This window comes from Scatophagus argus, chromosome 4, assembly GCF_020382885.2.
Source record: "Scatophagus argus isolate fScaArg1 chromosome 4, fScaArg1.pri, whole genome shotgun sequence".
Classification (NCBI taxonomy): Eukaryota; Metazoa; Chordata; class Actinopteri; family Scatophagidae; genus Scatophagus; species Scatophagus argus.
This window is the reverse complement of record NC_058496.1, coordinates 7377758-7401783: the sequence shown is the minus strand read 5'-3', so window position 1 is coordinate 7401783 and position 24026 is coordinate 7377758. Positions and strand designations below refer to the sequence as shown.

At 42.5% G+C, this 24026-nt stretch overlaps 2 protein-coding genes across 11 annotated transcripts; one reads left to right on the top strand and one right to left on the bottom strand.

The window, feature by feature from the left end:
* Window positions 1-9: 9 nt before the first annotated feature.
* On the bottom strand, window positions 10-11711 carry ddhd2 (DDHD domain containing 2). 9 transcript variants are annotated; one of them, XM_046387275.1, is made up of 20 exons: window positions 11250-11711; window positions 11099-11189; window positions 10605-10794; window positions 8935-9127; window positions 8563-8756; window positions 8355-8444; window positions 8080-8200; window positions 7874-7963; window positions 7201-7342; window positions 6846-7054; window positions 6539-6600; window positions 6313-6432; window positions 6126-6221; window positions 5690-5866; window positions 4918-5073; window positions 4432-4534; window positions 4165-4326; window positions 3838-3942; window positions 1913-2081; window positions 10-1776 (listed from the first exon to the last, which is right to left on the bottom strand). In XM_046387275.1, the coding sequence occupies exons 3-20, from the start codon at window positions 10722-10724 to the stop codon at window positions 1695-1697; spliced, it is 2391 nt and encodes a 796-aa protein (XP_046243231.1). In that variant the 5' UTR covers window positions 10725-10794; window positions 11099-11189; window positions 11250-11711; the 3' UTR covers window positions 10-1694. The 9 variants fall into 9 exon arrangements, with proteins under 9 accessions (XP_046243231.1, XP_046243236.1, XP_046243232.1 ...); XM_046387280.1 differs by having other exon boundaries at window positions 10605-10759; XM_046387276.1 differs by lacking the exon at window positions 11099-11189 and adding an exon at window positions 10921-11031.
* Window positions 10825-23692, top strand: si:ch211-166a6.5 (clustered mitochondria protein homolog). 2 transcript variants are annotated; one of them, XM_046387271.1, is made up of 29 exons: window positions 10825-10964; window positions 12940-13086; window positions 14648-14754; window positions 15157-15328; window positions 16082-16219; window positions 16305-16459; window positions 16541-16695; window positions 16880-17002; window positions 17183-17315; window positions 17400-17492; window positions 17595-17761; window positions 17966-18145; window positions 18230-18667; window positions 18807-18880; window positions 18979-19083; window positions 19178-19278; window positions 19369-19521; window positions 19617-19679; window positions 19822-20054; window positions 20149-20233; window positions 20341-20494; window positions 20617-20756; window positions 21152-21232; window positions 21415-21540; window positions 21644-21753; window positions 21855-21948; window positions 22033-22158; window positions 22271-22344; window positions 22905-23692. In XM_046387271.1, the coding sequence occupies exons 2-29, from the start codon at window positions 13038-13040 to the stop codon at window positions 23461-23463; spliced, it is 4188 nt and encodes a 1395-aa protein (XP_046243227.1). In that variant the 5' UTR covers window positions 10825-10964; window positions 12940-13037; the 3' UTR covers window positions 23464-23692. The 2 variants fall into 2 exon arrangements, with proteins under 2 accessions (XP_046243227.1, XP_046243228.1); XM_046387272.1 differs by lacking the exon at window positions 10825-10964 and adding an exon at window positions 11729-11854.
* Window positions 23693-24026: the final 334 nt, after the last annotated feature.

Genomic DNA, 24026 nt, shown 5'->3' with positions numbered 1-24026 from the left:
AACACAAGACTCTTGTAGTGGTTTATTGTGACACACATAACATGTAACCATATTCATAATATTCAGAGAGGAGAACTTTTTCATTTTTTTGGTATGCATCAATAATGTAGCGCCAAGTGCACAAACAGAGGATACAGGGACCATAAAGTCCTGGTTCACTGTTTAGACACAAAATGGACAGAAACAGACAGTTATGAGGTTCAAAGAAATGATGACATGATAATAATTCAGTTTTCAGTGCATTTGTAAAGAGGAAGGATGACATACAGGCCATTCAGAGCTTTGGTGGCGGGGGCTGTGGAGCCCTGTCAGTGCATATCATACAAGTCATTACAAAAAAAAAAAAAGTTAAATTACTCAGCACAGTTTCTCAACTTTGTACTCAACTACCATGTTGTTTTATATGAAGGCGCAGATCTGGAATATTTATAACACTGATATATAGATATCTCTTTCATATATTTTTGTATAAAATACATTTATTTGTTCTGAAATCCCATACTCCCACAAAATCTTGGACTTTATATAAAGTAAGGACTCTCTTATTAATGGGTCCATGAGAACTTTAAACATTTCGGAATTTAAGAATTGGGTCAGGGCCAGAAAATGATGAGAAACCCTGCTCTAATATAACAAAAAAAGTGCATGCGATACAGATCAAAAAGATTGTTTTACAGTATTGCATGGTACAAAGGAACAGATGAAAAAAACATGCATCTACTGGTCCTTAGACTATGCAAAAACTGGAGATGTCTAAGTGAGATGTCAGTCTGTAATCGAATAAAGAATGAACTGATGTTAGAAACTACAAAATAGTAGAAAGAAGAGTGGAAGAGGAATGGCACACAACTGGGGGGAGACTGGTCTTTCTGTACAGTCTGCACACTGTTTTAATGTACATACTGCATACAGAACATACACACATACACACACACACACACACACACACACACACACACTATGAAAACACAAGCAGCTTGACCTTTCATTGCATTGCGCTACTGCATTTATGAAACAAATCTTCATCAGGATTACTTCTTTTAGATAGTGCAGAAATACATACTTGAAGCTAAATAAAAATATGATTAGCAGGACTACATCTTCAAAATGAAAGAGAAGTGACATCAAGAGATTTTTTTTTTTACATTGCACACATGTAGGAGTAGCAGCTTTTTGGGTTTTAAGTGACCTAAATATTGACAGAAAGAAAACAGAGCTGCCTGGAGCAGTTGTAACAGACAACACATCAACCAGTAAACATTTTATAGTCAACCAAATTAAACCACCTGAACCATCATTAGTTGCATGACATGTGAACAACGATGAGTGAAAGTGCAGAGTAGAGTAAAATAAAGAATGACTCAAAAAAAGGAAAATAATGTGCGACCAGGAGCATGACAGTAATATTTTTGTGGATTTCAATCAGACAATAAAACCAGTTCTTCGATGGTGGTTTAGGAGTAGACACCACAACCGCAAAATTAAAGTTGACAGAGATATCTGAACCAAGATCACCTGACCGCAGCCAGATGGTCTCCACTGTCAAGGGAGCAGAGGGTGGGGCACTCAGGTAACACCCAAACGGTAAGGCATTCTGGAAGAGGATTGTGCAGCCTCTGGTTCTGTCAGCCGTCCTTCATTATCTCACTTTCAGGTTACTGTCACAATAAAAAGTCCACATTCATAAAACTTAATTACTGTTGTGGTTGCTCAAAAGCGACGCCGAGTTTGTCATAGATCTCCTTCAGTAGCAAGAGAGCTGTATCCTCAGATTCCCTACCAGATAGACAGACAGGGAAGGGAAAGTATTTCATGCACAGATCAAAATCAGGGCACTAAAATGCAGTACAACAAAGAGAAAAGATCAGCAAAATGAAATACAAATGAGCCCCCTCGGGTATGCATGACTCACCAGTAACACAGATGAGACTGGATGGCAAACATATATTCGTTGAAGCTTTCAATGGGTTTTTCCTGAAGCACAAAGTCGATCCTTCGCCCTCCATTCAACATCCCCACTTTAATCTCAGGGTGCTCTGTCTGCTCTGCTGACACTGAGGACTGTGCCTCCTCACAAACACCTTCGGGGACACAGGTAAAAATAAAGTAAAAAGATAAAAAGATGAGGATGTACAGGCAGACAACAAAAACACGATAGTAACCACCACCAAGTATTTGTTTTGGCTCATACTTTGACATGAACAAATCAGATAAAAGACAGGAAAGAAGAGAGTGTGCAGCAGGTGACTGGAGCTCACATTACTTCCAGTATTCCCAGAGTCAGTGACTCACCCCGGAGGTGAGTCACAGCAGTCGGTCAATGACTCACCTCTGGGGTGAGTCATTGACCGAAAATTACATCGGTCGAATTTGATTTGCTATTCGGTCGGCATCCATCACTATCAGAACCATCACATCTAAGCAATTATCTCTTCCTGACAAGCATATTTCAGACAATGATGTTATAAGTAAAGTAAAGTTGAACAATTTGTGCTGATTTTGATTAGACTGAAATATGAGATGGAGGGTGTACTTATCTTACAAGCTTTCAGAGAATTGGCTATTGGTCATTTGAAAACAGCCCTCTTTATCAACTTTTTGCCTTTGACCCCGATAAATGTCCGTGCACTCACACAAGATAGATGTTGAGCAAATATCAGTAAGGCGGGACAGTTTTGTGATGACTGATGGTATGTTATGAATTCTTGTTGTCTTAAGAATCTCCATAAAGACTTAACGCTCTGCTGGTGATGAACCCTGATGGAAGTGCTCGCTGCCAGCTTCTCATACATTTTAATGTCTAATCTACCTCTGCATTTGCTGGCTATGAATTCTGACATTAAGAGATAAAAATCTTACTCTCAAAATAAAATAAATTATATTATATCCTAAAGCCTCTCGTGTTTGGAATCTTGCACAATTATACTTGACAGAACAAATGAGGACTGTAAATGAAAATTTGTCTTTAACAGAAAGAGTGAAAAGTAGACACAAAGTTATTGTGTTATTTAATTGTACAGTCTGTCCTAAGAGCAGCTGATTTTTATTTGACCTATTTAATGAATCGAAAGACGAAATACTTGAGCTGTTACAGAAAAGGGCAGGACGTGTGCCTGCATGCAGCTTTTGTAGGTGACCTGCTACCGATGAATGACATGGCCCGCTGGCTCAGGTTCAGCCAATTACTCTTGTTAAAAAAAACAAGCGTGATCACGGCTATTTAACTTGTCCTGTTTGCTAAGCACATACCAGAGTGTTTCATGGGCCACTTACAAAAGTGGTTTCTATGTTAACAATCACTGAAGCAGTGAGTAAATCCAGTCATTTAGAACTGACAGCAGGAGAGGGAGGGAGGGAGAGAAGGGCCTCAAAGAGGGGCCAGTAAATTAAATGTTGAGTTGAAGATAAGAAGTACAACAGTGGGAGCATAGTCAATGGAAGGAGGAGCAGAAGAGTAGCAAGAGCCTGTGGCAGAAACGACAGACATTACATAAAAACTGCTCTTCATAGAGCTGACATGCCAAAGTAAACCATAGCAAGTGAATATCATCAGTTATTATATATATATATATATACATATATATATACATATTAACTCTGCAGGCAGAGCAGCAAGGTAACCATTAAAAAAAGGTAATGACTGTATTAGATTTTGCTTTGTTATGTTTATTCTCCAAATTCAAACCAGTGCACTTAAATGAAACAAGTAGAATAAAAGACAGCCTATATGGGCTCACAAGCTCAGCGAATCAGGAGAGTTTACAGAGAAAACCAGATAGAAAGAGTTCATTTTTCCATTTTCTCGTTTATGTTAGCCAAGTGACTAACCTGGCTTACCTGGGAAGTAATGCTTATAAAGGGCCCTGGGCCACTCCAGAATTTTAGTCCAAAAATCAGCACTTTTCTCTTCCCTCTTAGCAGAAGCAGTGGCTGCTGCTGAGGCTGAGGTTCAAGGCAATGTGGGAAGGAGTGTGGGAAGCAGGGGCAACCACCAGATAAAGCACAAAAGGGAAAGGGAGGACGGGGAGGGTGGCAGCATGCAGAGAAGGGTGAGAGGAGTATGAAGAGACTGGGTTAGACACGCTCTTGTGGGCACTCACACACACGCACACACATAAAAAACATTCACAAATACACAAAGGTAAATAGAAGTGCCTTTTCTACCCTGTGCCTCTTGAAGGTTTCTCTCTATTGTAGTTTCTCCTTCCTCCACTGAGGGCAGTGCAGCGACTGGCAATCTGGCGAAGGACTGCCACGCCGTCCGCAGTGATCCCAAAACATTGTTCTTCAAGTCCATGCTCATACGAGTCAAGCTGTCCTTTAGTTCTATTACACAGAGAGAAGCAGAGATTATCATTAAGCCTATGAAACAAAAGCCCATAATACATTATTGGTCTACAAAGACATGTAGAAAGAGGCAGACTGCCATACCCAGGTGCATCCTCTTGCGGCCTTTATGGTGAGGGATCAGCATGGGCTCCAGATCCACCTCTGACACAATCATGGGCTCTATCCGATAAGCCACAGGGTCATACTACACATAAATAAAAAGGAAGAGATGAATGTCACCAATGTGTCCTATTTGTTATGTTCTACTGAATGTTGTTTTTAGCACATGGGTGTGTTTATAATTGGCAAAAGTAACATTAGGCCGATGGGTTACTGTGTATTTAGTGAAACTGCCACCGGTGTTCTTGAGTGTTATTGAGTTGATTCTGTGCTGCTGGTAAATCTATCATTACATGACTCTAACCATTCAAAGGCAAATTTTGGAAACATTCAGAACTGCCTTCTTAATGCTTCTCAGAGTACAAATGGATAAAAGTCAAACAGTAGCAGTAAAAACTAAAAGTGGATGTTATCCCTTTTTGGGGCCCGAGAGCTGAATGTAAGCAGAGCAAATCGGCAATTACTCACTGGGTGGTAGATGTTGTAAAAGCTCTTGCAGGTTGGAAAGGTGTAGTTTGGATCAATGCGCTTGAGTCCACGAACAGTCAGGAACATTCCAATAGGAGAGCCAAAAGCAAAAAACGTTTGAGGGTGGAATGCCAGCTGTGGGTAATCAATGGATACCTGTGGAGAGAAATTGGGGTGAGCAACATTTGTGTCATTAAATGTGTTGGAAACTCTAATGATTTAAATACAGATTCAGACAGTTTTTTTTTTTCTGAGATAACACAGCTATTCAGACAGGATAGAGAGAAAAACAATGGTATTGGGAACATTAAAACTACATTTTATGACATCAAGACAACAGTCAGGGAGCACGGAACAGCGGGGGACCAGGGAACTGATCATTTATGCAACACAAGATGAGCACAGATGCTGAGTGTGGTTTTTGGTTATGTGACTCAGTGGGACAAAGATGGTGGCCACAATCACAGCAAAATGTAGGAAACCCCATTGCTCATAACACAGCCACTATTACACAGTTGCCAGGATTTTTCTCTGATCAGATCAGAATGTCTATGAAGAGAAACTCCAGACACAATGAGACCAAAGATAACAGAGGACAAAGTGTGAGAGCAATGGGGACACCATGTGAGACACACCTGTCCCTTGGCTATGCCTCCATTGGTCTGTCCAGACAAGCGGGGGAGGAGAGAAGCAGGAAGGTGATGCATCGAAGCTTTTATCTACTGGTACTCCCAAGCAAGCAAGTCATCATGTCTGTGTCCGAGTGCGGTACCTGTCCGATGCCCATGTCAAAGTATTCGTAGTCTACAGCACTGGTGACAGACTGCGCCCTGTGGAATTGGGACTGCTGCATCGTCTGTCCTGAAGGCTGGTTACCATCGTGATCACTGGTCACTGAAGGTGGCGCTTGCAGCCCTGGTGCCAGTCGTACTGCTCCTGTCTTACAGTACTATTTAGATTAAAAATATAAAAAGTTATTTGTGGTCATGTATTTTTTTGGTTGTTTTTTTTTTGCAAATAAAGGTTTGTTAAAGGTATGTGGCCTTGATATGAACGCTGAAGGTATATTAATACCAAGCATTAAAACCATCTAGTTAAACTTCATCTAGATTAAGTTCAGATCGAAGAAACATATAAACATAAAGGGGTTGTAATGGTCATAAGTTCCAACTCAAGAAAAGTTAGTACAATTTCAGACTGTGTCTGACCTCTGGAAGCCATTTCCTCCTGACGTAATTCAGGATCTTCTTCCGAGGTCCAAGAGGAATTCCTAAATCTTTGAGATCACAGTCTTGGCAAAGAGCCTAAAACGGAAGAGTCACAGGTTTGTGACTATACATTACAATTGGAATTGCGTTTGCATTCGTGAGTTGTTTGTGTGTGTGTGTATATTACCAGTGATTCTAAGTCTAGGTTTTCTGCCTGTAGTGTATCCAGGTACTGCTGTAGCTCCAGTCTAGTCAGAGTCTGCTCTAGAGTGTCACAGGTCACATGAATGGGTTCATCAGAAGGCACCTTAAGTGGAATGAAGGACAGAATGAGATGGATCCTTATGCAGAGATACGTGAAACATTTTTCATCAGTACACTGATGTCAACTTTTGCTGAAAATGTAACTATACCCCCTTCCTGGCTTCTGAATCAGTCCTCTGATTGGTCAGCAGGTCAAACAGGATCAGCGAACCTAAGGTATGAGAGACAAAAAACCCTTTCACATGTGTAGTCTATCCCTGGAATGCTCTGGAACATTTCCTACTTGGTGCCTGGTGTGAAGTGGAGCAGGGATCAAAATTCAAGGAAATCAGAGCTGCCAACTTGTTACCTCAAGCCTGAGACAGGGAAAATGTGTGTAGCTGTGTTGTGAATGAAAGCAGTAGCATTGTAACATCATCAGTTTGACCAAAGTTTCTCTATTTGTGCATGTCTAACCCAGGCTGTGGCCCACAACTGAAACTGCCCCGTTGAACTCTGGGTGTCTCTGTGTGAAGAGGGCATGAAGCCTGTTGATCTCTGAGGCGACTGTGTCCACTATGGTCTGGCAGTAGGTGGGGCTGTTATAGAAGAACAGGTCCAGCAGAGTGTCATTGGTGAAATGTCTCAGCCTGCTGATGCTGGGCAGGGTTATTCTCTGGATGTCTCTGGAAAGTGGGCAATGAGGGAGAAAATAAAAGGGTGGGAGGAGAGTGTTTCACAATTTACTGAATTTTTTGGAGACATAGCAAGTGTTGCACAACATAGAAATCTTGTTATTGTTTGTTATCTTGTTATCTGTTATCATACTTACTCATCTACTCCAGTGGCATCCCCATGTAGAGCACTGTGCCAGTTGACTGGGAGGAACTCCACTCTACCCACCTTGCCATCTTGCTGAGCGCGCTTATAATGAGAGGCCAGCAGGGACAGGGAAGCACTCCTGAAGTCATTTACTGGAGTAAGACAGAAATTAAGAAGAATTAAGAATTAGCAATCGCTTTATTGGCAGTATATACATTTTTACATACACACACTCAGTTTGTCTTCTGCATTTAACCCATCCTTAGTTGAACACACGTACAACACCGAGCAAATTATGCAACTGAAACATACAGGAGCAGTGGGCTGCCACTATCAAGCACCCGGGGAGCAAACTGGGGGTTAAGTGACTTGCTCAACGTAATTATACCCCCTTCCTGGCTTCTGAATCAGTTCTCTGGTTAGTCAGCAGGTCAAACAGGATCAGAGAACCGAGGGCACATCAGCCGGCTAATGGAGTGGGGGGGGGGGGCATTTTTCACATCAATCACTCCACCACACCCAAATTTTTCCTGCCCGTCCGGTAGGGGAATCGAACCGGCGACCCTCCGATCACAAGCCGCTTCTCCAACCTCCAGCCACGGCTGCCCAAATGAAGGAGTCATACAAAACACACACACACACGTATGTGTTCTGTATTTCACCATATTCACAGTCACACTTACCACACTGTATGATGGATCTGAAGCGCAAGTCACATGCCGGACCAATGCCATGGACCATAAAGACAAGGTGGTCCACTTTTTCTGGTTCACCTGGGAACACAGAGAAATATGAGTCCGACTGTGTGAGCGGTGTTAACTGTAGGTAATACTTTGTGAAATGGGCTTATACCCCAGTTTATGCCTTACTGGTACATCCACACACATACCATCAGGTATTTCTACAGAGATGCTGTCCACTCCTCTTTTGACTGTTCGAGGCCGGGTCTGCTCCGAAGGGGAGGACACCCACTCATCTTGCAACCCTATGGGCTGATACTGCATTATCAGCTGAAGAGAGGAGGATGAAAATAAAGGAGAAGAGGCTTAGTAGAAAGAGGCAATGTACCTAACAAAAAAATTATATACTCAGAAAAGCCTTGATGTGGCTTTGTCATGTATTTAATTACAGACTGCATGGTCATATTTTAACAGCAGGCTTTACTTTGGGATTGTGTAAGATGACAGTCTCTCCAGTGGGAAATTCCAGTTTCGTCTTCCATTCACCCAAGGTTACTGCAACCATATAAGCGTCCTGAAAAATTGGAGGGCAAGGAACCAACCGATATGAAAAGAGAAACAGGTATAGTTAGGAAGAGGATAAAGTGAGACGCTGTAGGAATGAGCAGTGTGATGGCTCATTGCCAGACTACCTCTAGACGTATGCTGAAATCCTCAGGGTAAGGCATGAATCTGGTGTCTTTATCTCCTTTATAGAACCAGGTACAGCGGCGGACTTCAGTGGGAGCTTGGTCCCAGTACACAGCATAGCGTTTCCTCTCCCTGACATGTACATCATAACGCTCTCCGTCCACAGCTACCACCACCTTCTCCTCCTTTTCTCCTACTGCACAGTAAAGACAGACACGTGTGAGCAGACACAAACAGGATTTATAAAACCATATCCTTAAACTAGATTCTAAGCAACGAATGGTTTGGAAATTACTTACAGCTGTACTCTATACTCTATGTACTCAACTATTTGCAGTGCATAATGTACATGTCAAGTATAAATACATGCTTACCACTGTTGCAGGCATTCTCTAGCTTGTCAGAGTCCTCTCTGCTGAAAGGAAGCCAGGAGGTGTTGTCCTCAGCTCGTCGACAGAAAAACCAATGAGGCTGCACTTCTTGATAAGGAGCTGGGACTGACTCCATGTCAAGTATCTCAAAGGACGACGTGGAAGAAGGAGAAGCCTCATCCACCACAGACGACACCTTTAGAAAAATGATGGCATCAGCGTTAGATACGTTTCCCTCTTTGCATCAGGCCAGATCTGTAGTTTTCAGTTTTCAGGTATTACTTGCAAGGTGATCAGCCAGTAATATATAGTCGTAGCTCAGACTTATATAAATATAAGTCTGAGCTACGACTGTGCTCTTCCAATAAGCTTCTATCAAGGAAACTGTGAATATCAGACAAAGTAATGGACAGTCTGGAAAGGATCAGGCACACAAAACCCTGTTTTCTTTACTCCCCTACAAGCTGCCTCTTGTCTCCTATTCTTTCCACAGCTACAGCGTGTGGACAGTCTTTTTCCACTGAATATCTTGCATTCAGAAACAATGCTGCCAGTAATACTTCGGCACTCTGCTGTTCCTGTTTCGGAGTGCTGAGAGGGAGAGCCTGCCACTGCTTGGCACAACAACAAACAAACACATACAGTACACACAGCTGCCAAATCGGGGATCTGATTTGCAGCGCCATGTGCATACAGCAGGTGTACAGATTTAACATAAGATTGAGAATTAACTGACGTGTGAATGGAACGCCCTTCCTAGGAATAAAATCTGGCTGATCACCTTGCAAGTAATACCTTCCTGTTTCTACATCTGGTAACACTATGCAACATGAAAACAGTCAAAGTTTCTTTAGCAAAGTACCTTAAATGATTCATAATACTCAGTTCATTTACATATGCTTCCAGTTTATCATTGACAGACAGACACACACTGACACTAGCCTCGGACATCATACCGGTTTTGTTGTCTCATATCACATGTGCATACCTTGCAGAGGGACAGTATGTCACATGTGCATACCTTATGCACACTGTTCACCCACTACACACATTCCCCCTCAACAAGCCCACCATTGCCACTTTGCCCTACTGTACTATACTAGGCGCACAAACAGTTTCTGTTTACATTTGGATTTGTTAATAACATTTACTGGGCAGTGAATGGTTTCATAAAGCCTTTATGGGAGCCCCACAATACAACATATGATTAGAACTGCATTTCATTACTACAGTAACACTTGCACTTTTTCAATTTCATAATCCTTTGGGAGGAATGAATTCTATTTATAACACTACTGATGTGACAAAGTATTTCAGTGCTGGCAGGGCCTTGAAATTGTGCAAGATCTCATGGTTTGCTGTATGAAAGAACAACAGTCACAGCTCAGTCAAGTTCAGGAGCGAAATAACTTTATATAAATAACTTTATTTTACTTTACTGATAAATGAGAAATGAGAAGACTGGAAGTCTGTTCACCATCAATGTATGTTTCCCCTTACATAAACATAAACACAAACCTAATCCTAATCCATCACCTCTGCAAAGTCTAACCAAACCTAAATCCTAACCTCAATTATGGAGGTCAGCACGACAGGAGAGATTCTGACAAACAACATTATTACACTCGTACAAAAAAAAAACCAAAAAAAAAAACACACACAGGCAGTCTCACCTGATCCTCAGGTGTGTTCACTGTTACCGCAGTCTGAGTGGGGTTGTCAAACAGGTCTTGGGTGTTGACGTTTGGGGCGGCCTGAGTTAGACCCCCCTCTTCACCAGGACAGTCTGACATTAGCTCAGGACCTGACCACAACCCTCAGCTCTGTACTGAGGTGGGCGGGGGGCGCACAGAGAAACAGAACCTGTAACAACCAAGCAGCACACACAATGAGAGCAAAACGGAGGCTTAAAGTCCATCGCCACATCATCACACTTACTATATAACATGTTATAGCCTGTACAACTATCAAGGGATTTATTAGTGATACCTGCAGCTTGGTGATGGGACAGAAAGCGAAACAAGCCAGATCACGTAAGCTCACACCCTATCAACGGTTTAACGGTAACTAGCAACTAATCCCGGCTCTCAGTAACTTCACCTTTCACGGAAATGGAAAAAGGTTATTTCTGTCACTGGTGCATGTTAATGTTCAAAATGAAACTCACACATCCCAGAGGCCAAAGGTGGTTGACGTTGGCTTATGCTTCTGCTAGCTGTGCGTTACTATGGCTGGACGGAACACCAGCGTCAAGTTTTCTGTTTGGACATTTTGCTGGTGATTTGGACGTTATAGCACAGTCGTTAAATTAAACTCACCGACAACTTCACATACAGCTAATGCAGATGATTTCTTTTCGTTGTTTAGCTCGCTCTGGCTAGCTCGGCTAACCAAGGACAGCCTCCTGTCAAACGCAGCCTGGTTTCTCGGACATATGACTATTAAGAGATTAACGATGACGAACGACCCCACTAACGGACAAATGAAAACATAAAAACAACAATATTGATACACAGAATGTTTACTGTGATGCCAAGGCTTTCAAATGTCGCAGTAGCAAAAGGTGAAAGACGTGAACACAGTGTCCCAAGATAAAGGAAAAAGATTCTCAAAGAAAAACATTCTTCGTTTAGTTCAAGTCAGTATTCGGTGTAATACGACGTAATTATGTGTTTGTTTGATTCTAAATCAAACAGTCACCGAAAACATCACCTAAAGTGTAAAAGAAAGGAAACGTCATATTAAACGTTAAATTCACGAGGCGCACGCGAATGTAACATACAACACCACAACATCACGAGGACACCGCCCCCAATTAAGCTAACGTCACGAATTTTTAATATTGAGATTTTGGTTGTTGTAATTCTGCAGCTTCAGCGAGACGGATGCGTTAAAATTTCAGATTTTTCCAACGTAGTGGAAGGTAATCGTAACTTAACGTATTTAACGGATAATTGCTGATTATAACATTTTACATAAATTCAGTAATTGTAAATGAGTAGGTGTTTTGGGGTGCTTGGGTTATATTGTTACAGCCTAAATCCAAATATATAGAGCCTATTTATCACAAATTATATGTAACTGATTTTATTCTGATGGTGTTCCCAATGGTTTGACATAATAAGAAGAATCTGACAATTATTGTATATCTTTTTTTCTCAGTGCACTACTCATATAATAAATTAAAATGATAGGAATGACAAGGTGAAGATTTTGAGCAGATGCTCTCTTGACTTTAATGTCCTCCAGCTGAGAAGCAACTAAAACCAGAGCTTAGCATATTGTAGATGTTGGATAGAATGTCAATCAGGACTAAACAAGTCACCTGACCAGCCTAACCCAGAAATCCTTGGACTGGTTTGAACTGAAATATACCCAGGTATGTGTAAAATGTGAATGTAGTAGGTGTAGGCCTCTCACTAAGATAAGCAGCTGAATTAAAAGTCATAGACACACCCATTTGTAGCAGGTTAACTGTCATGTGGTCGAATTTCCAGCAGAATGATTCATTATCATTAGTCACCACAGTGAATTGATCCATTAGAATTACCTTATTTTACTTATTTTCAATGAATACATGTGGGTTCAGAAAGTTGCATACAACTTAATTCCTCTGTTTCCATTCAAACGTGTACTCAGATTCACTAAAGGGACCACAACATTTGTGACATAGTGTGACTGGTCAAACCACCACCACACACACTTTATGCTTATTTCCCACCTCCCCTCCAGGGCTAATGGAGGGAGGGAAGAGTTAAACATGCCAGGGGAGGAAGAGTCAGTAGAGCTAAAACACATAGACACACCCAGTCCAACAAAGTGTGAGAGACATGAGCCTGTGTGGAGCAATAAGAGGGTGTGGCTTTTTTTTTCTTTCAACAGATAAACTGAGTTTGCCTTGTAGTGAGGGCAGGAGTTACAATCCTGTACAGGCTGCCGTTTACTTTCACTCAGCAGTCCGGCTGCACACTCCTACTCACTCTGTTCCCCTTGTGTGCTTTCTTCCAGCGGTTTGAAGTAAGTCTTTTGAGGGGAGGCAACTTCCAGCACAGAGAAGCACAAAAAAACACAAGAGGACCGCTCAAGAAAAGCTTCAGCAAGCAGCCATGAAGGACAAAGTGAGGAGAGGGGGAGGAAGAAATCAGGCCAAGACTGGTGAGAAATGTGTTTCCCTTTTTTGCTCCTCTTTCTCCCTCTGTCTCCCTTTTTTGTACTTTCCTCTTCCTTCTTTTTTTCTAGTGCCTCCCTCACTAGAGACTGTGAGAAGGGTGGAAGATTTAGCACTGCTGCTCTGAACATGGCTGCAGCCATTCTCTGCTTTCAGCAACTTTCGAATCAGTTGGTCTGCTGTGCACTTTAAACTTTTGTGGTGAAATTATTCACACAGACACACAGCCAAATCATCCTGATATCCCCAGTTCTAAGCTGTGATCCTTTAAGGAGTAGCTTTTTATTTAAATCTCCAGTTTCCCCCAGGGATAAATAAAACGTGTACACAGGGATAAATAAAGTATTCTGATTCTACACACTTTTTCTGTTCACCCAAAATCCTTCTGCCTGTTTTTGAAGTTTCAACAACCTTGTTAACGTTATGCTGTGCTGATCCTTTTGTCACACTCAAGTGGGCCTTCTACCTCTTTTAGCCCCTGCCACTCCCCTTTCTCAAGACAGGATGATTGAATTAAAGTGTGTGCTAGCAGATGCGACTGCCCTAAGGTGTTTATACCCCCACAACAGAGATAAGAATGCGAGGGCACAGCATTGTGATATATTTTTATGTTAATATATGTCATATGTGGAAGGAATTCTGCCTGCTTGTGTAGTTCATTGTATTGGTATGGTGCCAAAACAAACTTCTGGGGCTTCAGTGCAGAAAACAGTGCTGTTTCGTGTAGTAGTAAGGCAGCAGCTTCAACAGAAAAGACACTGATGGCTCCGAGCCTGCAGAGAGGAGGGTTCTTCCTCCATCCAATCACAAATAGAGACGCTATTATTTGGGTGCTTTCCAGTAGTAAAGTAGTCCCAGATTGACAGCAAAAACTGAGGTTTTAATGTACAATGAACTTCAGCCTTCAGCGATGTGTGCAAAGTGAAGTCAGATAAACAGTATCTGCATGCCTCCATGCATGTAAGCACAATCTATTGCCAAGCTATAGGTTTGTTAGTCTATGCATTTTAGCATTCTGCTGTGTGCTCACATGCCTGCGTTGGGTGTGGTTGTCCCTTCACCCTGAGATGACATGAAGTCCAATAGGCAAATTCAACAGGTTTAGTCACACTTCAGGTTGAAGAACACGCCGGGTCCTGCTCTCCCTCTGGTACTACGTGTGTGTCAAAGGCAGACACACCCCACTTTCCCTTTATTTGACATTTTCTTAACATAGATTCGCCCTCACCCGCAGGCAGTCTCGCACACACTGACTCTTTAGTCCTTCTCACTCATGATAATTTCAGGGGAGATTAGTGGTCTTGTTTGATTCTGCAGCAAAGAACAGATGATGAAATCTGAGTAATCATAAGTCATGGCTCTCTCTTATTCATTCACTCATTCAGTTATTCATGCATTGCCAATCACAGTGAAAGTGAACTTTGAAGTCATAGCTAGCTGCAAGAAAACCCAGTATGTAAAGAGGAGAAGGCAGGAAGACAACCACATCTATTTTGCTCCGTGACTATGCTCAGTTAGTTTTGTTTCTCTGGTTTCTTCTTGCAACAGATGTAATCAGCCGGGCTGGTGGAAAGGATGCAGTTATGAAGCAAGGTGAGGACACGTCGTTCCCTGTGAAGATCCAAGGGGCAGGAGTAGAGCCATTTGAGCTGCAGGTACAAAACCAGACTGTCGTTTCCTCTCTGTTGCCTCTTCTTCTACAAATATTAACACTCGACAAGTGATGAAAACTAACATTGATAGCTAAGACTACATATTGATAAATATTCATCATCCTTATTTTGTGCACTCTTGTCATTTTTGACAATGTAGAACTCTGACAGTCCAGAGTTGGCATTGTGCGCACATTGATCTGTCTCTATGACCGTGTGAAGACCTTGTGTGTTTTTTCATGTAATACTGTATTTTCTGTCAGTGTTAATGTTTGATGTACTATGTGCAATATTCCATGTTCTCTCTCTTATCTATATCTGTCTGAGGTGCCCTCATGGAAAACGTTGGTTTATAATCTATATTTTTGCACCACTTGCTATGTTAAACTCACCGTCTCTTTGTAGGTTCATGGTTTTTGGCATGTTCAAGATGCAGTAATGGCTCTGCTTTCGAGGGACGAGGTGAGTCCACGTTCCAATCTGTCACTGGCACTGGCTGGCACGACTCTGGACCCTCTCGCAGAACTGCTAAGTATTAAAGGGCTTAAACCAGGAGCCATCCTTCGCCTGGTGGAAGGTATTGGCATTGCTTATTTTTTTTTATTTTTTTTGAAAGTCATCACAGTTTAGTTCAGATTTCCAATCCACATTTGTTGCATGTAGTTAGTTGAGTTGTCTGGAAACTTTTTTTTTTTTTTTTGCTTAATTGAGAAGCTGACTTTCTATTGAAACTTTTGTGCATTCTTTGTCATCCATGCATTATAACAGTGTACTCTAACAGTGTACCTTTTAACAAGATCTCCCTTACATGTCCGTTTGTGTGTGTACATATCTAGGGTCATTTATGATATAATAATTAAATATAAAATCGGAATATATAGAACAGAATTATCCTGTCCATATTTTCTTCACACTCGTCACCCTCTACCTTTCACACACATGCTTAAGTTTCTCTCAGCTGATTGTAAAAGGCTGACCCAATTCTTCTGAGACATAACACAGTTTATAGTTGCAGAGATTACAGCTGTGTGTCAACTAATTAGTCAGAGTCTTATCAGCTAGCTGTTGAGATACTGAAAGAAACAGTCCTGCAGCCAATCTTTTGGGATGCACAGAATGTAACCTATCAGATTTATGTCTATTAGAATATCCTTAATTAACTGATAAACACCCAATGTCATTTTAAGATTTAAAATCTAACATTTAATGTAAACTTAGCAGTTTAAGTTGATTGTGACCTCATGAGTGAGGTTTGTCCTGTTCTTTCTGGCTGTTTAATCAGGGTTGTTCATACTTCCATGAAGGTCAGTAACACTGAGTGTTTTTCCAGAGCCCTACACTGCCCACTCAGTCCGGCTCCATCTGGCTCGTGTGCTGGAGCTGCTGAGAGCATCGGGACCTCAGGATGCACTGAGAGAAGGACGCTCACCAAGTGTACTGGAGGCACTCACACATACGCATACGCCAGGTACACACACATACTCTGCATCAAGTCAAAGGGCAAAGTTAGAAGGTTAAGCTCACACTAAAATCTCCCTTCTTTCCTGCTGCAGACTCCAGCTTATCGAATGGAAAGAGTCTGAAACGCACTTTAAGCAACACAAAAACAGAAACAACCAGCCCGGACAGCGCTCCCCCAGAGTACCTCCTCCCTGGTTCCTCAGAGAGACCACTCATGGCCCTGCTACCACAGAGCTCTCAGCCAGAAGTATGTAACTTCCTGGAAACTTGTTTTAGCCTGGCCCATAGTGCACGCAGACACTCTGCAACTTTATATGTGTCTCACCAGGCCCCCGGTTACTTGAAGGATTTGTCTCTGAGTTGCTGGAATCCACCTCCAGGACACAGGAAGCTGCAGGGAGACTTCCTGTACATCACTGTGGTGACAATAGAAGGGCGACGGTGTGACATCACATCCTGTCCAAAAGGTTTCTTTCTCAATAGGTAAAAAAAAAGGACTTCCACTCAAACTATTTTCTATTTATTGTTGCAAGTTGTTACAATGTATGATAGGCTAATAGTGGATCATTCTGTCTGAGTGACCGGCTTTGTTAATATTTGAACTTTAACTCGATAAATGTTTTAGTTTAATTATGACTTCTCTTTCTCTCTGCCCTCTTACGCTCAGGTCTACAGAGGACGTGTTCGATCCTCGCCCTGCGCAGTCTTCCCCAGTTTGTCACAGTTTTACTGAGCTGCTCTGTCACATCAGCCCTGCCTTCAAACAAGCTTTTACCACACTCAAAAACAGGTAACATGATTTCCTGTGCATACAGGAAGCGTGAATACTACAGTATCCTAACAGGGAAGTTTTAGCAAGGTGTATATCACAAACTCAGATCATTAAAATTATCATAATTACTGCTATTTTAAAATCAGTGCAGTGAAATGTATTTTTTGGTAATGAAGTTTTCTCTCTTTCTTGCTTTAGGTCACAGTTAACTCCAGCAGAGGTGATGCCCACTCATTACCACACACTGAGCTGGCTCGGGCCTCCCTGTGCCTCTCGCACTCACAAAAACACCTTCAGCAGACTGGCAGTGGATAACGAGCCAGCAACACAGGTTACTTACAAGACTGTGTAATTATTTGTCGAATGGTGTGCTGCTGGCAATGAAAGCAAGTGTAACCATGTGTGTTATGTGTAGGCTCCAGACTGGAATGAGGAGTTGCAAGCAGCCAGAGATCGTCCAGTTGGCACTCTGGAGGAGAGGCTGCAGAGAGACAGGGCTCTGCTTCAGGTAATGAAGACAACCTGTAATTTAGATCTCTTTTAAGTTGTTTCATTTCTTTCTTCACTCAGCTTCTCCTCATCTCAACTTCATTTGTACCTGTTTTCTCAGGTGAACAGTGCATTTGTGAGGGCTGTGATGCAGGGGGCAGTGACAGTTGTAGATGGCTTTGCAGAGCCGGTTAATGGAAACCCAGAGGACCCCGCTTTCCTGTGGGGTGGCCTGTTCATGAGCCAGGGGGCGGCAAGTGCAATGTTTGGCGGGGAAAGGGGTCGCAGGTGAGAGCGAACCACAAGTCCAACGACCAGATCCTGTTAGCGTAAAGACACTTGATCATAATTGTGGTATCTCATTGTGCTATAGCTGTAAATGATTCCCAAAGCACACCTTGTCCACCTGCTGGGTCGGAGAGCCTAATATATTTTTTGAGTCTGATTTGGCACTGATTATTTAGTTTAGTTTTCCTCACCTTGTATCTGCAGGGCTGCTCAGAGACTAGAGCTTAAAGGAGTTCAGGCCTACAGTAACATAGAGGGACTACAAGCGCTGCACACTCTACCTACAGCCATTGTAGACTACAGAGGAGTGCGGCTATCTGCTCAAGGTCTGGCTCCTGGCTTAGAAGGCTCAGAGCAGGACCAGGGAACCGCTCCTGCTTCAAGGTATACCCTGCGGACCCGTTATTCAACAGTTCACTGTGGTAGTGGTGTCAACACTCAACATTTTTTGTCTCTTCTGCTCTATAGGGGTTTGCTGTATGGTGTAAATGCAGGACCCCAAGAGTCCCCCCACCGCAGACGGCTGCTAGAGCTCTTGGCTCACGCTGCCAAGTCTCTTTGTCTCCAGAGACATGTCGTCGTGACACCCAGCTGTCAACAGGTACCACTGTTCACGTCAGTGGATGCTCAGGGTCTACTGGGGGCTGATGGGAGGTTCTACATACTGGATGTGTTCAGGACCTCCCCGGCTGATGCCAACTTCTGTCCAGAGGTGGAGACAGAAAGTCAGATGGTCATTGAAGAAAATGAGAGTAATAAAGGCTGTGAGGGCGATGAGGAGAGGAAGGGTTGTGTAAAAGAAGGCTGGCCAGAGAATTATCACTCAGACTCCGGGCTGCCGAGGAGTTTTCCTCATGGTCTATGTAGACTGAAGCCAGAGCTGGTGCAGGCCTTCATCCAGCACAAGTGAGTTCTACATGAAATAAAATGTTTTTTAAAGTCAGTTTTATAGTTCTTCTTTTTTTTTCTTTTTTTTTTCTTTTTTTTTTTTTTTACAAAGTTGAAGTCTTGTTTTTTGATTTTTATTTATTTATTTATTTATTAGACATTGCCAGTTCACTCAGCGTGTCAGGGAGATCTTGGACGAGAATGGAGGCTTTGAAGAATGCGCAACAGCAGGTAAGAAGTGTTTTTTGGAGAGCTAACCCAACGGAGAACAAAAGTATAGTTAAGAACTTGGGCCATTTTAAGTTTGACATATGTTTGTTTACTTACAGGTGACTCTCGAGCCACTATGGCAGTACGAGCGGCTTGTAAAGAAGTGGGCTCAGTTAGCGACATTATCTTTGAGATGCGCTTCAACTCAAACATCTTCTCTCCAGGTACCACGAGAAACTATGCACACACACACACACACACACACACACACACAGAGTCAAATCTTTACTTACAATGACTCTTGTACTTTGTGTTCAGGAATATCCTTCCCTGCTACTGAAAGTAAATCAACAAAGCTGCAGGGAAGGTTGTTGAGGGAAGCTGCATCTTTCATCATTACACACCAGATACCAGCCTTTGTAAGTGGATCCACTGTTTACATTCTATATTAGGCATATCTACTGCAAACATGAAACAAGCTCAGCATATGTATGTGTGTGTGTGTACAGGTGGAGTGTTGCCTCCAAAGCAATGAAGCACCAATGGATGGAGCTTCTCTAAAACAGGCGCTACACCAGAGAGGCATCAACCTCCGATATCTGGGTCATGTGATCAAGACCATCAGCCAGTCAGAACACAAGGAGCGCCTGAGGCATATAATGGTACATCTGACTTACAACATAGCCAAACTTAAACTAGTCTTGGGGATATAATCACTCTTCTGACCTTCTAACATTCCCCTTTCTGTTTTAACCAGAGAACAATCATAGGTGAAATTTTCATTCGCTCAGCAAGACGAGTGTTCAACAGTTTCCTCCAGGTAATTTACTATATTTCTTTAGTGAGCATTCCTATTTGTTCTCATGCTTGCACACTTCAAAGTTAGGTGGTGAACTAGCAGCAGGTGTGCGCTCAGAGCAACTCAGAAGAATGAAGTGCACCCTCCGGTTATGTCTTTGCAGGGTGTGGACGTGCCCAGTCTTTCTGCAGCTGTCAGTCACTTCCTCTGCTGCCTGTTGGTTCCTCACTTCACACCCGCCTCCGTGCAGGAGGAGACTAAAAAGAAGTCGAGGCGGCGTGGCCGAGGTGCTGGTGCCTCCGAGAGCACGCCCTGGAGCACGCTCACAGGGGCTGAGCTGTATAACCTGGTCTGCCAGGAAGCTGTTGAGACATATAACATCACTGACAGCCTCGGGTGAAGAAACTGTCTTTGTTTGTTCTCACTGCATGTTTGTTATTTGTGTTATGTCTTAGAGTCCATTTTACAATGCCTATTTTCTCTGTGACAGCTCCAGTCCAAACCACCTGGTGGAGCACTATGGCCTTCATAAGATCTCTTTGCTAAGAGAGTTCTGTCTGAAGACTGGAGTACAGGTGCCTGACTTCTGAAATATGGATTTAGTGTTGTTAGCTTGGTAAAATTAGTAACTAACTCAACTAAAACACAAATATGCATTTTTGAAATTCTGCGTCTATACCAGCTGAGGCTGAGAGACTACTTCCTCGACAACCAAAGTAAAGCTCCCATTGGTCCAGACGACGTCCTCAACATCTTCCCCATCGTCAAGCATATTCGCATTCCAACTGTGGATGCTTCAGCAGCGCATCAAGCTGCACTGACCTCCATTCAGAAAGGTGCGTAAATAAAGCTAAAGAGTTCTTGTGCTGCAGCCTCATGTATTTTTAATCTCTATGCTCAATCTGTGTTTTTGAACAAAATCTAAATGGAAAGTAAAGTCTGTGTTTCCCAAATGCAGGTCTGCTGGATCAGGCCCATGAGAACCTGAAAGAAGCAGTCTACCTGTTTGGCAGAGTGTGTGATGACCTGCACCCTGAGGCCTGTTACTGCCACAGCCTGTTGGCCAGGGTGGCCTTCCTGCAGGGGAAGGCAGCTGAGGTGGGTTTTTACGGCTACATTAACACACTTTACAGTGGTAGAAACATTTACGCATTTGAGAAGGAAATATTTTTTGTGGTAATTTTTACTCCACTACATTAATCTGACGGTTCATTAGTTAATTAGTTTATAAAATATCATAACACATTGAAAGAGTCTGCATAATGAGCATTTTTACCCTTTCATGCATTTTGATGATAATATATTTTAACTGTTAGTACAACTTGTATTGCAGGGCTTCTTCTGACACTGCAATGCAATTATTTTTTGAACGTTGCCATTGTTATATCTGGCCCAAGTGTCCGTGTCAATTTCAGGAAGTGCTGAAGTGGCTGTAAATCTTTATATACGTGAAGCTGACTGTTATCCTCATTGTGACTTTCTCTGTTCTCCAGGCTCGCAGTGTCCAGCTGAAAGCAGTGGTCATCAGTGAGAGAGTGCTTGGCTTTGACCATCCAAACACCATCCAGCAATATGTGAGTATGGCCACACGTTTTGTACCCGTGTGTGTGATTAACCTGGTGGTAGCGCTAATGGAAATCCCCCTCAGATCCCCAGGTCGATAACCACTCATTCCTTCTTCTTTTCTTTCTTCATGAAGTATTCACTGTGTCATGTGTATAACGTGTGATTATTTTAAATTTATTGTTATATATAGGCTCTCTTGGGTGTGTATATGTTTGCTGGAGGAGAAACTGCCCTTGCCCAGAAGTGTCTCCTCAGAGCTCGTCTGCTAACGCTAACAGTCCATGGAGAGGACCATCCCTACATTGCCACGCTGGATGTAGGTTCCAACAACTTGGTGTTCGCACCAAGCACAAAATTGGCTTTTCACAGTATCGTGATAAACAATATTTACTTTCTAACAATCTCATTGCTTTGTGTAGACCTGTCTTGGGTTGGTGCTGACAGGAGATCTGGCAGGGCAGTACTTGAAGAACGCCCTCAGACTCAACATTTCCTTCTTCGGATCCACTAATGTACACACTGCTCTAAAGTAAGATGCAGTTTATAGCTTGCGCACCCATTTTGTATGCAAAATATGTACCCTGATCCAACGTCCTCACCATTTTTCTCCCTGGTTTCTTGCCTCTGCAGTCAGCACCTGTTGGCCCAGTGGATGTGCAGCAAAGGTGACTACCGAAGTGCTATGAACTTTGAGAAAGAGGCCCTGGCTGCTTTTACCTCCTTGGTCAGTATATCTACTTGAGAGAAGATGAAACACGCGTAGATTGGCTATGTGTGCATGTCATTTTATGGTTATTATGTCTCTCAGTTTGGAGAGGATCACGCTCAGACACGCTGCAGCAAAGAGTTTCTGTGCACCCTAACCAAGCAAGCGGTGAAGGTGGAACGCTCCCTCAGACAGGCAGGAGCTGACCAGACGGAGCAAATAGTGGAGGTACAGTCTACCCAAGAGCTCATGTTGTCTCTGTCGCCGCTAAGCTCTTTGAAATGCTGGGAAAAAGGGGGAACAGTGTGCTTACTTATCTCTCTGTACCCTCTGTCCTCAGTGTCTGACTCCCACAACTGACAATGTGCTGGAGCAAATGGTTCTGGTGATGGGGGTCAGGAGGATTACACAAAGGTAAATATTCACTGTAATGTATGATACCAAATGGTATGACAGGCACTGTGTTGATGCTGAAATGTAGTTTGACTGCATATAGGACTGATATAAAAATCATAAAAAAAATACAATAAACAAACTCATTTTTTACACACATAAACTAATAATTTTCTTAATTACAAGCTTTTACATTTGTTTACTTGAAGATATGTTGAAAAATAAACTTGTCAGTACTCTCTCTCTAAGTATTGATACTGGTCATTTTGGTGTTTTTTTTACAGTAATATTATTTATCCTCCAACCAATTAACAATTGCTGCTATACTCGTATCTGTGATGAGCAAAAACGTTCAATATTTATCTAAAAGTAACCAAAACTCTAATTTCCCATAAATAACATGATATTGTAGGAGATGTGACAGCACTCTAAATGAATATAAACTGATCTCAGTGATGCATAGTTTTTTAATTGATAATTTGAATATTAACCTCTTTTTATTGCTCTGGTGCATAAAATCATTTTCAGATCGACTTTCTCTTATGTAGGAAGCCTCTCATGGATTTGTTGTGTTTTCACAGTGACAGGTTCCAGGAGTATAAGCAGAAACACCTGGAACTGAAGGCAGCTGTGGCGAAAGAACTGGGATTTAAAATTCCCAACGAGCTTGTGCCCTCAGAGACTGTGCAAGAGGGGGAGAAGAGCCCAGCTCAAGAAACAGGATGCGGGAAGGACGCTGAGGACGGAGGAATCTCGGCAGAGGAGAACACCAGCGAGGGCCAACAGGAGCAGCCAGTGGAAGAGACCTTGGTGGAGGGAGCGGCCATAGCTTCAGCTAATGGTCACGTGGTGAAGCCGGCTGAACAGAACCAGCATGGGGACAGTGACACAGCAGCTTCAGATGCTGAGGTCAAGATAGTGAACGGGGAGTCAGAGGTCAGGGCTGCAGGAGAGGAAACTGAGATGAAGTCAGATGACGTTAATGGTGAGATGAATGGAGCTTTGGAAATCACCACTAGCCCAACAGTCCTTAAGAGTAAAGGGACCTGGGCAGATGTTGTTTCAAAGGCTCCCGTAGCTAACGGAACAGTCAATGGAGTGACAGATAGCGTCACAGAGAACGGAGTAGCTGAGGAGTGAAAACAGAAAAAAGATGACAGTGTTGTAACCGAGTTTTTACAAGTCACTGCTGTAAGATAAAATTCTCCCAGGATCCCAGATGAAACCTGATCCGATGAACAGGAAGCAGAGCATAAGATGACAGAGAGTCAGATGAGTACTTCTTTGTGTTGGAGATATTAATGCTGATGCTGGGAGAGGGCTGTACTGTTGAGTGTTACGTTTTTTCAGCAATAAACTTTTTACTCTGGTTTGGTTTTTTTTGGCACAAGCACAGTACATCCACACATGTAAAAATGATGTGTGAAGGTGTGATTCTGCTCTCTGATAAACAATTAGAATTCAGGTACAAACTAACAGTCTTCACCAGATTAAAAGAAAACTCTGAGACGTTGTTTTGAGTTCAGAGTAGGAAAGTCAAGCTGTAAAAATAGAACTAGGACTTGAGAATAGAACTTTTATAATGTTTCTAACCGAATGTGAAAACGCAAACACAAGAAATGCCACAAGTGAAGTATCATTTAAACAAAAAGGAGATCAGTGGAAATCGATCTGCACACTGATGAAACAAACTCAAGATATGG

What these genes read in the sequence shown, in the direction of transcription:
- ddhd2 (XM_046387275.1), bottom strand. Translation starts at nt 10,724, where the DNA reads ATGTCAGACTGTCCTGGTGAAGAGGGGGGTCTAACTCAGGCCGCCCCA. An exon ending in TGAACACACCTGAGGATCAG is followed by an intron (nt 9,128 to 10,604) that starts GTGAGACTGCCT and finishes ATTTTTCTAAAG; the next exon opens with GTGTCGTCTGTGGTGGATGA. An exon ending in GATGCCACTGGAGTAGATGA is followed by an intron (nt 7,055 to 7,200) that starts GTAAGTATGATA and finishes CCCACTTTCCAG; the next exon opens with AGACATCCAGAGAATAACCC.
- si:ch211-166a6.5 (XM_046387271.1), top strand. Translation starts at nt 13,038, where the DNA reads ATGAAGGACAAAGTGAGGAGAGGGGGAGGAAGAAATCAGGCCAAGACT. An exon ending in TGTTCAACAGTTTCCTCCAG is followed by an intron (nt 19,680 to 19,821) that starts GTAATTTACTAT and finishes ATGTCTTTGCAG; the next exon opens with GGTGTGGACGTGCCCAGTCT. An exon ending in GTCAGGAGGATTACACAAAG is followed by an intron (nt 22,345 to 22,904) that starts GTAAATATTCAC and finishes GTGTTTTCACAG; the next exon opens with TGACAGGTTCCAGGAGTATA.